Raw genomic sequence first — 16077 nt, 5'->3', positions numbered from 1 at the left:
ATCATTTACCAGGACCCGAAAGGGTTTTTGTGTGTGTTTATTGTGACATCAGTCCCACCAGACAGACTGTGATCTCCATGAGGGCAGAAATCTTACGTCTTACTCTCTGATGTGTCCCCAGTGACTGAGCACGTCTTTGACACAGAACAAACATTTGTAAAAGGAAGGGAGGAGGCTAGGGAAGGAACGACCTCTTTAGAGGGACAACTCAGAGGCAAACAACGGGGGGGACATCTGGGAGCGAATGTTTGTAGGGGGAGGTAGGTTTGGAGCCTGGTCTTTGAGTCTCTAACTGTGACTCAAGATAAACTTGGGTGTGGGGGGGCGTCCAGGGTGCTTCCTTGTGGAGCTGTGTGGATCGTAAGAACTGCCCCAGTCCTCAGGTGAGCGCTAGGGACACGGGAACGATGTGTAGGTTCCCGGAGCCCAACACACAAGGTAAGCGCTCAACGCTGAGTTCTACGTTTGCTGAATAAAAGAACAATCCACAGGGAACGTAGCTACCAGCAGCCACGTCGCGTGACGACGAAATTTTAACCAGTCGCTGCTCACCTCTAGAGGGCGCAGCGCCTCCTCCTCGGAACTTCAAATCCACACCGACGCCGGAACCCTTTGCTGCGCCCTTACCGAGGTTGCAACTGGGGAGGGAATACAGACGGACTCGAGTGTTGACAGGCGGGGATCTGAACCAATGAAAAGGCAAGCTGTGTACGCAACAGCCAATAACAGCGGCTGAAGGAAGTGACGGAAGCGGAAATACAAGGATAGATGGTCGGGGAAGTTCGACAAGCACTCAGCCTAATCAGTATTCTCGTGGTCGTGAGAAGAGTAGGAGGTAAAGATGTCGGAGCGAAAAGTTTTAAACGTAAGTATTGGGCAACTAGGGTTTTCGACCTGGGGCGGGACATCGCGGAGCTCTGGCCGAGGAGGGCTACTTATACTCTCCTATTAGGGCCTTTGCTTTCTTCCCCAACGGCATTCTGCAGGGCGGGGCTCTCTAGAACCCTCCTAATCACCTTCTGCTGGGGGTGGGCCTTCACTAAGCCTTCCCCTCGAGGCTGGGGTGTACCCAGTCACCTGTGGGGGCGGAGCTTAGGCTATTTACCCCCTCACTTCTGATAGGATTTTCTGAAAGGAAATATCCAGTCACTCCCGTTGGGGGCGGAGCTTCCTTAGGATATCGGTATTCTCACTTTACTTTCTCATCTCCAGGAGGGGTGGCTCTGTTAAGTGTCTCCCCGCTTGGGGTTCTAGCCAATCGTGTTCCTTGGAGGGATTAGGCTTTGCTAAGCTCCTCTGCTCCGCTGGCAGGGACCCTTCCAATTGCCTCAACTTCTCCCACTTCTGTTGGGGAAAACTGGGACTCTTGGGGTGTGGAGCTGGTCTCTGGAAGGCAGGATTCAGCTTCTGGAGAAGAGCGCTCCGGAATTCTGAGTCCCTGTTCCCCGCCTTTCAGCAGGGTGTGTGCTCCCAGGAAGGGGGTGAGCTCCCCAGCCTGGGAGTGTGTAAACCTAAGATGTCTGGACGGAGTAGAGAGGAGACCTCTCCAGATTGGTGGCTTGGAGCCCAGGATGATGTACCTTACAGTGACTCAGTGCTCTAATCTCTTAAACACCTATATTAGGAATTCAGCCCCAGCCAGACCCAGTGCAGTGTGCCGGACTTCGAGTCCGTGAAAGTCCTTCCATCCCGAGGATCCAACTGGCAGCCCAGCTATTTCCATAACTTGCTGGTAGATACTTTTGTGTGCCAGGCACAGCTCTACATGCCTTGTTCATCAGGTCTTCTCAGGGGGACAGGTTATCCCTTCTTCAGATGAGGAAACTGAGGCCCAGAGAGGTTATGTAATAGCCAGAGAATAGAGGAATCAAACCCAGACACCCCTCCCCGCCAGCTCTGTAACTGACGCTCCTAATCACTGTACCACAGTTTCCCCAGAGCTGTGTCCCTGGGTCTGAATCCTGGATCTGCTGCTCACACTGTGTGACCCTGAGTAGCTGAAACCACCAGAACTCAGTTTCCTCCTCTGTGAAATGGGTACACCATTCTCTGTCTCATAGAGTCTTTGCAAGAATTCCATGAGGCAGGGGACATAAAGCTCTCTGTGTACTACGTGGAGCCTAGTAAGTGCTCAAAATGCAAAGTGCTTTATTTTCTGATAATCGTATGTAGTTCTCTTTCATAATCCAAACTCTCCTTCCCCACATCTCCCATCTCAGGCTCCTGTGCAGAAAGAGTTAATATAACAGGCTTGAGGCTGCTGCCTTAGAAAGCCTGGCTTGCAATGCTGGACTTTGGCTGGTATCCGGGAACCTGAATTTTGGGATGGTTCCCAATGTTCTCTGAAAAGAATGGCTCCCTGGGGTTAAACTGTTAGTACAAACAGTGTGGTTTATGCTGAGTACCTGCTCCCCTCCGGGAGTCTAGAGTCTGGAATCGTCATACGTGCCGGGCAGAGGTGTCTACACACCAGCCCCCAATGAAAACCCTGGGTGCTGGGTCTTCCTGAGCTTCCCTGGGGGACATTTCACACACGTTGTCACAATATATCACTGGGAGAATTGACTCCATCAGGAGAAGTCTCTGGAAGCTTGTGTCCGGTCTCCCTGGGCCCCTCCCCACATGCCTTTTCCCTCGGCTCATTTTTCTCTGTATCCCTTTGCTGTAATGAATAGTAGCCATGAAGACAAGTGTATGCAAGTCCTAGGAGTCCTCTCACCAAATCCTCAAACGTGAGAGTGGTCTTGGGGACCCAGACACAGCTCCCCAGAGCCCCTTCCCTCTGCCCCCAGACTGCCCCTGCATCTGAAAGCAGCTCCCCTGACCCTTCCTTCCTCCCCACAGAAATACTACCCACCCGACTTCGACCCTTCAAAAATCCCGAAGCTCAAGCTTCCTAAAGACCGGCAGTACGTGGTGCGGCTGATGGCCCCCTTCAACATGAGGTGAGTGACCCCACAGGGCCCCTGCACTGGTCGTGGTGGACAGACCCAGTGTCCGGCACCCACAGAGAGCGTCCCGTCCCCAGTGCTCAGACCAGGTCGTCGGTCCTGGCTCAGGCGTGGACCCAGTGAGCGAGTGTCCGTGCCAGACCTCACCCTCCTGCCGTTCAGGACTAATCTCCCCGATGTCTCAGAGCTCCCAGCTGGTACCTGTGTCGAGATCTCAGTCACTGGTAGTAAGAGTGAGCACACGAGACAAGGTCCTGTATGTACATTCACTTCCTCCAGCAGTCCTGTCTGTTCCCGCCCCAGGGCCTTTGCACGAGCTGTTGCCTCTGCCTGGGACACTTTTCTTTCTGCTCTCACATGGCTGGCTCTTTTTTTTTTCTTTTTTGGCTGAGTTGGGTCTTCGTTGTGGTACGTGGGCTTCTCATTGTGGTGGCTTCTCTTGCTGAGCATGGGCTCAAGGTGTGCGGGCTTCAGTAGTTGTGGCTCGCGGGCTCTAGAGCGCAGGCTCAGTAGTTGTGGCGCCCGGGCTTAGTTGCTCCATGGCATGTGGGATCTTCCTGGGCCAGGGCTCGAACCCGTGTTCCCGCATTGGCAGGCAGATTCTTAACCACTGCGCCACCAGGGAAGCCCTGGGTGGCTCTTTTTCACCCTTCAAGACTTGGCTTAGATCTCACCCCCTCAGAGAGGCCCTCCGGATCCCCCTCCCAACCCCCTCCATCCTTCCCTCCCCATCAGAGTTCCCAGGCATCGTCCTTCATACCGCTTCGGAATTACTGTACCTCACCACAATTTTTCACATCTTAGCACATCTGAAACGAAGTGGTAATCAAAGCCACCTTTGTTAGTGAAATTCAGCCAGTGTTTACGTATTCTTTTCTCTCTCCCCTTCCTTCATTCGTTTTCCCTCAGCAGTCACTTACTGGGTACCTGCTGTGCACCAGGGCCTTGGCTGGGTGCCAGGGACACTGTGGGCATCAAGACTTGCCCCTCCCCCCCCCCCGCCAGGACTTCCCTGGTGGCACAGTGGTTAAGAATCCACCTACCAATGCAGGGGACACAGGTTCAAGCCCTGGTCCGGGAAGATCCCGCATGCCACAGAGCAACTAAGCACGTGCGCCACAGCTACTGAGCCCATGTGCCACAACTACTGAAGCCACCGCAGTGAGAAGCCCGAGCACCGCAATGAAGTGTAGGCCACACCCGCTGCGGCTAGAGAAAGCCCGCGCGCAGCAACGAAGACTCAACACAGCCAAAAATTTTAAAAATAAATAAATAAAAAAGACTTGACCCCCTGGAGCCACCTGGTGGGGAGTAGAGATAATACACAAGGGCTCAGGCGTATTCACGAAAGGCGTATGTAGGACACATAGATGGTCACGAGAGAGAGAGACAGAGACAGAGACAGACAGACTGGACGGTGGCCAGGGAGGGAGGGCGCTTCGCTGGGTGGTCAGGCAAACGTCGGAAGAAATGCCAGCAGAACTGGGATCTGAGGAATGAAAGGTGTCACGGGCTATGGGAGTCGCAAGGGCGAAGGCCCGGAGGTGGGACCGAGCTGGGGTGTTTGTAGGGACAGCCAGGAGGCCAGGGAGCACAGGATCTGAGCAGGAGGGGCCGCGGGAGGGCAGGGTGCGCGAGCTCTGCCTTGCTCCTTGTGGCATCTCTCCTGGTGGAATCCGCACTTTGGAGGTTAGGATGCCCCATGAACTCCAGGCTTGCTTCCAGGAATGGGTGATAGGCGAGTCTCACCTAGTCTGGGTAGTCTGGGTGCTTCCCAAGAAGGCAACACTTCAGCCGAGACCCAGGCAGATATTAGTGAGAAGAGTATACCATCTAAGGGAATCAGTACACACAGTGGGGCAGTCTTCTTGGGGGGTGGGGAGCTTCGCGTCCCTGGAGGTATGCAAGCAGCCATCTGCCAGAATGCTAAAGCGTCCTACCAGTAAGAACCAGTGTACCGAGATGGCTTGAGTCCCTGTCCTGCCCCACAGGTGTAAGACATGTGGAGAATATATCTACAAGGGCAAGAAGTTCAACGCCCGCAAAGAGACAGTGCAGAACGAGTCCTACCTGGGCCTGCCCATCTTCCGCTTCTACATCAAGTGCACGCGCTGCCTGGCAGAGATCACCTTCAAGGTAGGCGGCCAGCCAGGCTGGTCCTTCCTCCCCTGGGGGTCAGTGCTCCTGTCCTCTCCCTCCAGGGAAATCCCATTTCACCTTCTCCGCAGGAAACAGCAAAGGTTTGGGGAATAGTTCACAGCAGTGTTGTTTATAAAGGCAAAAAATCAGAAGCAACCTAGATGTACGGTGATGGGATTCAAGGGACAAACTACTGTACAGTGGAATATTGCACAGCCAGTAGCAGTCACGTTTTTACTTTGTTACTCTAAGGGTGGTATTAGAGATTTGAGGAAAGGATGAAGAGAACGTATAGTTTTCTCTTCACATACTTTTGTACTGTTTGAGCATTTTTTTTGCTAGGGACGTTTTTCCTTTGGTTAAAAAACAAGATTTGGTTAAAATAAAAAGTACATTAAAAAATGATATATTTTAATTACTTTTTTACCAACAGCTTTCTGAGATACGATTTATATGCCATGCAGTTCTCCCTTTTAATTTTAACTTTAAATTGTATAATTCAGTGGTTTATACTCCTAACGTACCAAGCTGTCTTCTCTAATTCCAGGATGTTATCTTCACCCCAAAGTTAAGCCCCAACCCTGTCAGCAGTCACTGCCCATCCCTCTCCCCAGCCCCTGTCAACCACGAATCCACTTCCTGTGTCTGTGGATTGCCTGTTACGGACATTTCTTTATCAGTGGAATCACTCTGTAGCCTTCTGTGTCTGGCATCTCTGACTGAGCATCATGTTTTCAAAGTCCATCAATGTTGTAGCATGTATCAGTGCTTTACTCCTTTTCAGGACTGAATAATATTCCACTGTATGGATGGGCCACATTTTCTTTATCCATTTGCCAGCTGATGGGCATATGGGTTGTCTCCAGAAAATGTTTTTTTTCACCTGAATTATGAAGTATGTATATATTTAGATATTAATGAATACATATGAATTTTTTTAAAGATTAGAGAAACTATGGCAAAATGTTATAAATTGGCCTTTATAGTGAAGAATTTCAAATAACTAGGATTGCATATATGTGTGTATGTATATATATATATATGTGTGTGTGTGTATGTGAGCATATGGTAAAAACAGAACTCCCACAGTAGTGCAGGATTAACACTGGAAAATTTGTTTACTGCTCCCCTCTGCCCAGCCAGCCCCCATGCATAGAGACATTTATAACAGTTTCTTGTATGGCTTTCAAAAAATGTGCTCTGCATACACATGCGCACACTGGGATCACTCTCTTCCTTGCTCTTTCTTTTTAAATAGTAAGCTTCTTATTTTGGAATACTTTTAGATTTACAGAGAAGTTGCAAAGATAGCACAGAGAGTTCCCATCTGCCTCTCAGCAGCTTCCCCTCCTGTTAACGTCTTCCGTTTCCACAGTGCATCGGCCACAGTAAGAAACCAACACTGGATCATTACTGTTAGCCAAATTCCAGACATGACATGGATTTCAGTCTTTCTACTCATGTCACCTTTCTGTTCCAGGGTCTCATCCAGGATACCATGTTATATTTTTGCTTCTCCGTTTTATAAACGCAAATAGGAGCGTGCTCTATACATGCTTGATATGTAATTCATAATTAAGGGGAGAAGGTCAAGTGCGTGCACACACGCGTGCACACACAGACACACACACACACCAGAAAAGATACGTGCAGAGGTCCAGAGACTTTTATTTGCAAACATGTGGAAGGTGAAGGGCAGGAGGGAGGGAGTGGGCAGGTGGAGAAGGGTCTGCAGGTCTGTGCTCGGGAGTTCAGCGATTCTGCCAAAGGGGACAGGAGCACTAGAAAGAAAGAACTGTACTCGCCAAAGCCATAAGGCAAGAAAAAGAAAGAATTGGTATTAAGAGGAGTGAAACACAGAGAGAAGGTGTCCCAGGCTGCTGGCTGCTGTTCAGCAGAAGCTCTTGGTGCTCAGAGATGTAGGAGCTGATGTCTGCCCATCCTCCCTCCCAGACAGACCCCGAAAACACAGACTACACCATGGAGCATGGAGCCACGCGGAACTTCCAGGCTGAGAAGCTCCTGGAGGAGGAGGAGAAGAGGGTGCAGAAGGAACGGGAGGACGAGGAGCTGAACAACCCCATGAAGGTGAGTGCGCGCAGGTGCGTGCGTGCGTGTGTGCGCGCACGCACGCACGTGTGCCTGTGCTTCGGTGCTGGCGGAATCGGTGCCCCTTCCTGCCTCAGGCCTCCAGGCAGGGTGATGGGGTGGGGAGTGTGGTCAGCAGAACTCTAAGATGTTCCCAGAGCCCTAACTCCTGGTCACACACCTCATCCAGTCCCAAGACTGTGCATACAAGGATCCTATTCCTATGACTAAGTTATGTTAGGTTAAACTATGGCACAGTCGCCCTTGTAAGAGGGAGATTATCCAGATGGTCCCCTTAATATGGGTCTAGAGTCAGAGACAGAGGACGTCAGAGACATGAAGGACTGACACTGTGGAAGTGGCCACGTGGCAGGGAACAGCAGGCAGCCCCTAGGAGCTGAGAACAGCCCCTAGTCAACAGCCAGTAAGAAGGCAGGGACCTCAGTCCCACAACCACAAGGAACTGAATTCTCCAGCAGCCTGAGTGAGCTCAGAAGAGGGCCCTGGGCTCTCTTGATCTCAGCCTAGCAAGACTGCCAGGGAACCCAGCTGTGTCGGCCCAGACTCCCAACCCACAGAAACCAGGAGACAATGAATTCGTGTTGTTTTAAGCCACTGGGCTGGTGGCAAATTGTGGCACAGCAAGAGAAAACTAACAGGGAGTCAGGAAGTTGGACTTCGGAACGCCAGGTGCTTCCTGCAGCCAGCTGCCCCGCAGTTTTCTAAGGAGGTTCCCATTAGGCTAGTTTGGATTAAGACTAGAAATAGAGAAGGAAACGTTCTCTTGACCATATCCTGGCTGTGTGACCTTGGCCAAGGCACTTGGCCTCTCTGTGTCTCAGCATCCTCATCTGTAAAATGAGATGAGAATTGTGTCCCCCTCGTACACTTGTGGTGAGGGTTAAATGAGTTCATACACATAAAACTCTTAGAACACAGCTTGGCACATAGTAATTCATAAATATTGATACTCCTTTTGTTATCCCTTAAAGAAGTTATTTTCATCTTTAACTGGACAGTTTTTTTTCGCCTTTCTCATAGATAGTAGGAAGTCCGTGTTCTCCTCTGTCTCCTCCCACCCCCATAATTCCCATCTCTTCCTGGACCCTCACGCCTCTGCCAGCTGTGTTTTCTGGTCAAGCCATGTCAGGTCTGATCCGATGTTTTCAGCAGCCGTGCGGAGCAGCAGGGAGGGAAATAGGCCTTAGAGGCAGTTGGCTGTATTCCTGGAGCTCCCTCAGTGCTGTCCATGTGCTGCTCTAGTTACTGCTGCACTGGCCAGCACGGGGTTATTACCCTGGTACTGGTTAGCTGTCCTTGTGTAACAAGTCGACTCAAAACTTTGCAACTTCCAGCATTTATTATCCCACAGTTTCTGAGGGTCAGGAATCCAGGAGCAGCTTTGCTAGATGGTTCTGTAGGTCCCTCCCAAGATCACAGTCAAGCTGTCTGCCGGGGCTGCCTCATCTGATGGCTCACCTGGGGCTGGAGGAGCCACTTCAAGGGTGGCCCCCTCACGTGGCCATTCCCTGGAGGCTTCATGTCCTGTCCACATGGGCCTCTCCACAGCGCTGCTTGAGCCTCCTCACAACATGGGGGCTTCTCCCCCTCCCCCAGCGAGAGTCCCAGAGAGAACAAGCAGGAGCCCCGGGCCTTTCATGACCTGTCTCGGAAGGGACACACCGTCATTGGTCCTGTTGTGTTCATCAGAAGCGAGTTACTACAGCAGCCCACCCTCACAGGGAGGGGAGTTAGGCTCCACCTCTGGAAGGGAGGAGCGTGAAAGAATTTGTGGACGTATTTTCAAACCACCACAACTGCCATTTCCCAGAGGGTTAGTTCAACAGGGTCACATAGCCAGGAAGCAGCCAAGGCAGGATTCATTCCCAGCCCCGCCTGGCTCCAAAGCCACCTCTCTGAGCCTCAGTTCCTTTGTCTGTAAAGTGGGGGTTATTGTGAAGATTAAATGAGATTATGTCTGGAAACATCTTAGCCTGGAGCCTGGCACACACCAGTTGCTCAGATCGTCTTTTTAAAAAATCTTTATTACTTTTGCTTAGGGACGGAGCCAGGCTGGAAGTCCAGGCCACCTGGCTCCACCGTTGACCAGCCGCATGGTCTTGGGCAGTCACTTCCCCTCCCTGAGCCTCAGTGTTCCGAGCCGTGAAATGGGTACAGCTGTGGGACCGGGTGCTGTGGATCGAGGCCCCAGGGTGGGCGGGTCTCCCCTTGCCCATGGTGACCCCAGAGGCCAGGCAGGCCGCGTGGAGGGGTGGAATCCCAGCTCACACAGCCCTGCGTCTGCACACCTGCCAGGTGCTGGAGAACAGAACCAAGGACTCCAAGCTGGAGATGGAGGTTCTGGAGAACCTGCAGGAGCTCAAGGACCTGAACCAGCGGCAGGCGCACGTGGACTTCGAGGCCATGCTGCGGCAGCACCGCCTGTCGGAGGAGGAGCAGCGGAAGCACGAGCAGGTGGAGGACGAGCGGGAGGCGGCGTGAGTCCCAGGATCCTTCCCTCTGCCTGGAATCCCCCCTTCCAGACCTTCCCACAGCTCCCTCATGCGTCACCGTCTCAGGGAGGACTTCCCTGCATCTCCCTCCCCATCTCACTTTGCGTCTCATGGCGTCTGTGTCGGGGCCCCCAGGATCACCCCCAGGTTTGATGAGTTAATTACAGCAAAAAGTTACAGGGAAAAATCAGCAGAAGGAAAAGGCAGGTGGGGCAGAGGTGGAGGACCGGGTGCAGACTTTCAGAGGCCTCTCCCGGTGGAGTCCCACAGGACAGGCTTAATCCCCCCAGATGAGACATGACAGCAGAGGGAGGGGCGCTCCCTGGGGAGGCCCACGAGACCCAGCCCGGGGTTCTCACTGGGGGCTGGTCACGCAGGCACCTTGGCCCGGCACGGCCAAGACCCCAAACCCAGGAGGAGAGCAGATGCCCGTGCAGACCCCGTGTCTGCACAGTGTCGGGACAGGGAGCCCCTCATCAGTGAGGGTGGCAGGAGCCCCCAAGTCCAGATCCAGATGCCCCCCCAAGGGCTGGCCTGGTGAGCCAACCTTTCTGAGGATCTGGCCTCAGGCCTACTGTGTTCATGCTTCTGCCCGGCACCTCCCACTCTCTGGAACCTTCTTGCTGATTTGCCCCTTTCCTGATTTATTATCTATCTCCCCTTATCTGAAGTCTGCACAGGGACTTGCTCTGACCTCTGCATCCATGGCCTGGAACACGGTCAGGCACATACTAGCTGCTGTTGGTTTGGCATAAATAACAGTGAGAGGAGTCTGCGTTTAGTGAGCCCCTTCTTGGTGCCAGGCACTGTTCTGAGTTTGGCTCTGTCGTTATGGTGGTCAAGAGAACTGAGGTTCAAGGAGCTCCCAGCACAGCCCTGACTGAGGCCCCCCAGCTGGGGTTCAAACCCAGAATGGTTCTGGCTTCCAGGCACTTAACCACCCCACTGGGCTCAGTGGACAAAGAACTTTTTTTTTTTTCAATTTATTTTATTTATTTATTTTTGGCTGTGTTGGGTCGAGTCTTCGTTGCTGCGTGTGGGCTTTCTCTAGTTGTGGCGAGCAGGGGCTACTCTTTGTTGCAGTGTCTGGGCTTCTCATTGCAGTGGCTTCTCTTGTGGAGCATGGGCTCTAGGCACACAGGCTTCAGTAGTTGCAGCACACGGGCTCAGCAGTTGTGTCTCGTGAGCTCTAGAGCGCAGGCTCAGTAGTTGTGGCGCATGGGCTTAGTTGCTCCGTAGCGTGTGGGATCTTCCTGGGCCAGGGCTCGAACCCACGTCACCTGCATTGGCAGGCGGACTCCCAACTGCTGCGCCACCAGGGAAGCCCCTGGACAAAGAATTTTATTTTACAGTTATTTGTGCATCCCCATCCCCCACTCAGTGAGATCAGGACAGGGCAGCCAGGCAGCGCACCTCAGTGTGTGTGGCGGGGGGGGGGGGTCCTGGCCATTGTCCCACAACAGAGCACTTTCCCAAGTCCCACTTTCCTTCCCGCAGGGCCTTAGTGGAAGAATCTAGGAAACGAAGACTCCTGGAAGACTCCGATTCAGAGGAGGATGCTGCCCCCACCCAGCCCCAGCAGGCCCTCCTGCCCAACCCCACCGCCATCCTGGACGAGGTGAGTGCGGCCTGCCTGCATCTCCACGTGCTCTCAGGTGAAGCAGGGACAGAGTAAGCCAGAGGTTGGCTTAACTTTGTCTTGAAAGGCCAGTCTGGGTCGTAAGTGGTCAACTCCACATCATAGCACTAAACATAGCACTAAACTTGCTACGTAGATAGTACATGAATAAGTGGGCGTGGCCGGGTGCCGATAAAACTTTATTTACAAAAACAGGTGACAGGCCTCCGGGACTGTAGTTTTCCACCCCTGCTTCAGCTGCAGAAACAAGGAGACTCCCCACGCTTAGAGACATCAGGCAGACGTTTATTTCTCAGTCACTTCACAGTCCTGGGCTGGACTCCCAGGCAGCCCTGCTCCACGCAGTCACTCAGGGATCCAGGCTCCTTCCATCTCCTGGTTCTGCCCCATCCTAGAACATGGATGCCAACTCCGCGGTCACAGCTGGCTCAGAGCACCCTGGGGTTCCAGCTGCAGGAAGGCAGAGCATGTGTGGAGGACCACCAGCCAGCGCCTGGAGGCCCAGGTTCAGATGCAGCCCACCTCCATTCCCCTCGAGTCCCAATGGCCGGGCATAGTCACATGGCCGCATCCTGCCTTTGCAAGGGAGGCTGGGAGCTGCCTCCTCTAGCTGCCCTTGCTGGCAGAAAGAAAGAAGAGGGTTTGGGGAGGGAGCTAGCCTTTTCCGCCACAGATGTCTTATCCACGGTGGTCAAGTCCACTCTGGTTTGTTAATTGAAGGAGGGGGTTAAAGTGGGAAATCATAAATAGCACAGACACCCCCAGAAACTTATTATTTTAATTCAAAACATGTTCCTGGTCTGTATTAGTTAAATACAAGTCCAGCCACTGGACAGGCCCCAAGTGACAGCCACTTCAACTACACGGAAGTTACTTTTCTCTCGAATAACAGTTGTGCGGGGCTGTGCAGAACAGAGAAGGTGGACCCTGGTGTCCGGGTCCTCATTGTCCTGCCGTCCCAAGGATGTTGCCCTCATTGCAAGGCAGCTCAGTGCCACGTCTGCATCCCAGCCAGTGGAAAGAGGTGGGGACAAGGGAGGAGGACATTGAGGGTAACTATACCCTTGATTGAGTACATCCTTCTGCTCACACCCCATTGGTCAGAACTGAACCACCTGACCACATCCTGCTGCAAAGGAGGCTGGGAAATGTAGTCTTTCACTGAGGCAGCCATGTTCCAGCTGAGAATTCTGTAAGTGTCTGAAGAGAGCAGGTTTGGGGGTCGCGTACTCTCACTCTCACCCATTAACCTTTTGACATAGAACCAAGGTGTTTTCCTTGAGGCTGTATCCCTGATCAGAGTTCTCACGCTGTCTCTCTTGCATAAACCAGCCTCAGAATTCATGGTCTAAAGTTTCCTCTTCTTTTTTTCTTTCAAGTGGAACAAGAGATTGAAGGTACTTTCAAAGCAGTCCGGCCTTGTATGATTTCCCCCCAGTCTTTTTTTTTTTTTTTTTTTTAATAAATTTTGTTAGTTAGTTAGTTAGTTTTGGCTGCGTTGGGTCTTCGCTGCTGCTGTGCTGGCTTTCTCTAGTACCAGCGAGCAGGGGCTACTCTTTGTCGTGGTGCCCAGGCTTCTCATTGCGGTGGCTTCTCTTGTTGCAGAGCATGGGCTCTAGGCATGTGGGCTTCAGTAGTTGCAGCACGCAGGCTCAGTAGTTGTGGTTCGCAGCCTTCGTAGTTGCAGCGCACGGGCTCAGTAGTTGTGGCTCGTGGACTCTAGAGCACAGGCTCAGTAGTTGTGGCGCACGGGCTTAGCTGTTCTGAGGCATGTGGGATCTTCCTGGACCAGGGCTCGAACCCATGTCCCCTGCATTGGCAGGCGGATTCTTAACCACTGCGCCACCAGGGAAGCCCACCTGCCAGTCTCTTACGGTTACCTTGCTCGTAGCTAATTTGATGGTGGACTTCTTCTTGTATTTTGCTTTACACAAACTTCACCATAACTCTTACGGAAGCATCTCTCTTTCACCCCTCTGTTCCCTGGGTTTAGTTTAATGGGGACATGGAATGGCATTTGACGAAAGGTGAAGGATAGCAGCTAGCTCCGCCAGTCAGTTCAGTGGTGCCAGATGAGCAAGCTTCGGCTGGGACTGCTGGTCTCCCTGTGCCCCCAGCGGACGGCCTCTGTCTCGGTTACCACACACAGGGGATGCAGTGAGGCCGCTGTGTCCTCCTCCTGCCCCCACTCCCCGCCCCAGCTGTGCCAGCCCCCTCGGATGGGCCAGGCTCAGTCCTGCCTCCCATCTCTGCTTGCTGACCTCAGCACTGCGTTCTGACCTCGGCTCTGCTGGCCCCCGATCAGCAGTAGCTGTCCCCCCGACGCTGTCACACCACCCTAACTTCTTTCTTTCACATCACGGATCAAGACAATGGTGTCTGGGGACTTCCCTGGCAGTCCAGTGGTTAAGACTTCCTATTCCCAATGCAGGGGGCACAGGTTTGATCCCTGGTCGGGGAACTGAGATCCCTCATGCCGTGCAGCCAAAAAAAGAAAAAGACGATGGTGTCCTGAGCATCTACTCGCTCATCCACCCTCTTCCTCCCCAGATGGTGAGCTCTGTGCGGGCAGCCCCCTGCCATCATGCTCCCCCTGCACCCTCAGCTCCCAGCTCCGACAGGGCCTTCTGCATCTAGTGGTTTCCAGTTCCTCTGTTTAAACATCAAACAGATAAAAGGGGTCTCTTCTGGTGCGACTGAAGAGCTGGAGGTGGGGCTGAGCCCCTCTCTGCCTCCCGCTAACTGGTCCCCAAAGTGGGTGCCCCCATCTTCTGTCATTCCCTCAAACATGTTGATTGAGCACCTCCTACAGACCCAGCAGTGAACAAGGCAGGACCCCGCAGCTTGGTTGCGGAGGCAGTTAATAAGGCAGTGGAGGCCACTGCGGGCACAGACATGCAGCACGCACTTGAGCTTGAAATGTGAGGAAAGGCTTCCCAGGGGAGCAGATACTTGAGATGGGTATTGGAGGATGAGTAGGAGTTCACCAAGTGAACTAGAAGCAAAAGGGGCATTCCAGGTGGAGGGAATGGCATGGGTAAAGGCGTGGAGGTGAGCGGTCCCAATGTGATTTAGGAAGTGTAAGTGCAGGGTGTGGGGGGCCACAGAGGAGTTTCGAGCAGGAGAGAGTTGGTCAGCACAGCAGGGGGAGTGGGAATGGTAAAGATCCTGGCTCAGCTGGGGACTAGGAACTGGGCTGCCAGAGAAGGAGCAGGATCTGGGACAGACCCCCCAGTCATGCTTGCCCCCTGCTACCCCCGCCACAAACTGCAGGCCCCAAAAGCCAAGAGGAAGGCAGAGAGCTGGGAGCGCAGTGTGGGCACCTTTGGCAGCAGTCCCCAGCTGTCTGGCCTGGTTGTGGTGAAGAAAACAGACCTGGGCCGCAGCATCCAGCGAGGAGGAGTCCCGCCCGCCCCAGGTAGGTTTCTGCCGTCCCTTAGCTTCATGCAGTGCCAAGGGCGGCCACCAGGTGGCAACAGCACCCCCGGTGCTGTTCTGGTGCAGGGTGAGGTGTGCCCCCAACCAGGGGTAAGGGGAGAAGGGCTACAGTTCCCTTTTTTTCTTGTAATTACAAAGGGAGCAAGTGCTTGCTTCTAAAACCCAAGTCAGGTAGAGGCGTGTAGGACAAATTGTCCGCACCTCAGTGGTTGTGCCACCGATGTTCTGTGTGTGTGGCTCCTCGGACCCTTGGGAGATGGAGAATTAGGGTGAGGTCGGCCCGATGAGGTAGAAAGAGCAGGCTTCCAGGACAGGGATCCTGGGTGCAGATCCCTCTGCTTCCATGTGCTTGTTCTGTGGCTTTGGTCGAGGGCCCTCAACCCTGGTCCTCAGCTTCCTGTCCTGGAAGCTGCTCATGACAACAGGACCGACCTCGTAGGGCCTCGTAGGGTTTGGGGGCTGATTCCATGAGCTGCTCCATGTCGGGCGCCTGCAGTAGATCCTGGCACCCAGCGAGCCTTGCTGATACACGAGCCATTGTTATCAGAACAGTTATTACCCCGTTTATCAGATGAGGAGACTGAGGCCCAGAGACGTGAAGCTGTTTGCCCAAAGCCACACAGCCAGGGTGGGTGGTGGAGCCAGGGTCTGCCCCTCTTTGTCACTTGGGACTTGGAGTGTTTCCGTTTTCTGTGTTGCACCCCTGGCATGGGCACCTCTGCCCACCTAGATCAGCTTTCAGAAGCAGAGCTGCTGGGTCAAGGGGTGTGCGGTTTAAACCGTGATGGGTCTGCCAGGCACTTTCCACAAAGGCTGCAAACAAGCAGGAATGGCCGAGCCCACCTGGAACTGTCCCGAGGTGGGCTGCCGGGACGAGGAGGCACGGTGGGCTAGCTCTCGCCTCTCCCCCAGATGCAATGAAGAACGGCCAGGTGGCTGGCCCTGCGCCCCAGACGTCTGGCACTTCCTCCCTGAGCCAGCTGGGTGTGTATTCTGACAGCGAGGACAGCAGCGGCAGCAACTGAGCCCTGCCCCCAGGCCCTTCCCCAGGTCAAGATCACACAGCCAGCTCCAGCCCATGGTCGGGGCAGGAGGCCCTGGGACCAACCGGAGTCACCACTGGACAAGCACAAATGACCTCCAAGGCTGGCGGGGTCAGCAATGGCTTCAGCTGAGGGACTCAGTTTCTCTCCCGTTCCCCCACCTTCCCCCCTCTGGAGCTCGGGGTCCCCAGCTCACATGGCGACATCCCCGGAGCAGCTTCTGGCAGGCCTTCGAGGTTGTCGTGGCTGACATCCCGAGATGCTCT

General features: G+C 53.6%; 1 protein-coding gene across 1 annotated transcript; it reads left to right on the top strand.

Moving 5' to 3' along the window:
• Nucleotides 1-752: 752 nt before the first annotated feature.
• YJU2 (YJU2 splicing factor homolog) lies at nucleotides 753-15793 on the top strand. The gene is made up of 8 exons (XM_065874877.1): nucleotides 753-865; nucleotides 2845-2945; nucleotides 4943-5087; nucleotides 7044-7178; nucleotides 9495-9676; nucleotides 11189-11309; nucleotides 14604-14748; nucleotides 15681-15793. The coding sequence occupies exons 1-8, from the start codon at nucleotides 842-844 to the stop codon at nucleotides 15791-15793; spliced, it is 966 nt and encodes a 321-aa protein (XP_065730949.1). The 5' UTR covers nucleotides 753-841.
• Nucleotides 15794-16077: the final 284 nt, after the last annotated feature.

The sequence above is a fragment of the Phocoena phocoena genome, chromosome 3 (genome assembly GCF_963924675.1).
Source record: "Phocoena phocoena chromosome 3, mPhoPho1.1, whole genome shotgun sequence".
In the NCBI taxonomy this organism is placed as follows: domain Eukaryota; kingdom Metazoa; phylum Chordata; class Mammalia; order Artiodactyla; family Phocoenidae; genus Phocoena; species Phocoena phocoena.
The sequence above is the reverse complement of the archived record's forward strand: the minus strand, read 5'-3'. Positions and strand labels throughout refer to the sequence as shown.

Excerpts from the sequence above, each read along its gene's own strand:
- YJU2 (XM_065874877.1), top strand. The coding sequence starts at position 842 with ATGTCGGAGCGAAAAGTTTTAAAC. Across the intron at positions 9,677-11,188 it reads GAGGACGAGCGGGAGGCGGC|GGCCTTAGTGGAAGAATCTA; the intron begins GTGAGTCCCAGG and ends TCCTTCCCGCAG. Across the intron at positions 14,749-15,680 it reads AGGAGTCCCGCCCGCCCCAG|ATGCAATGAAGAACGGCCAG; the intron begins GTAGGTTTCTGC and ends CCTCTCCCCCAG.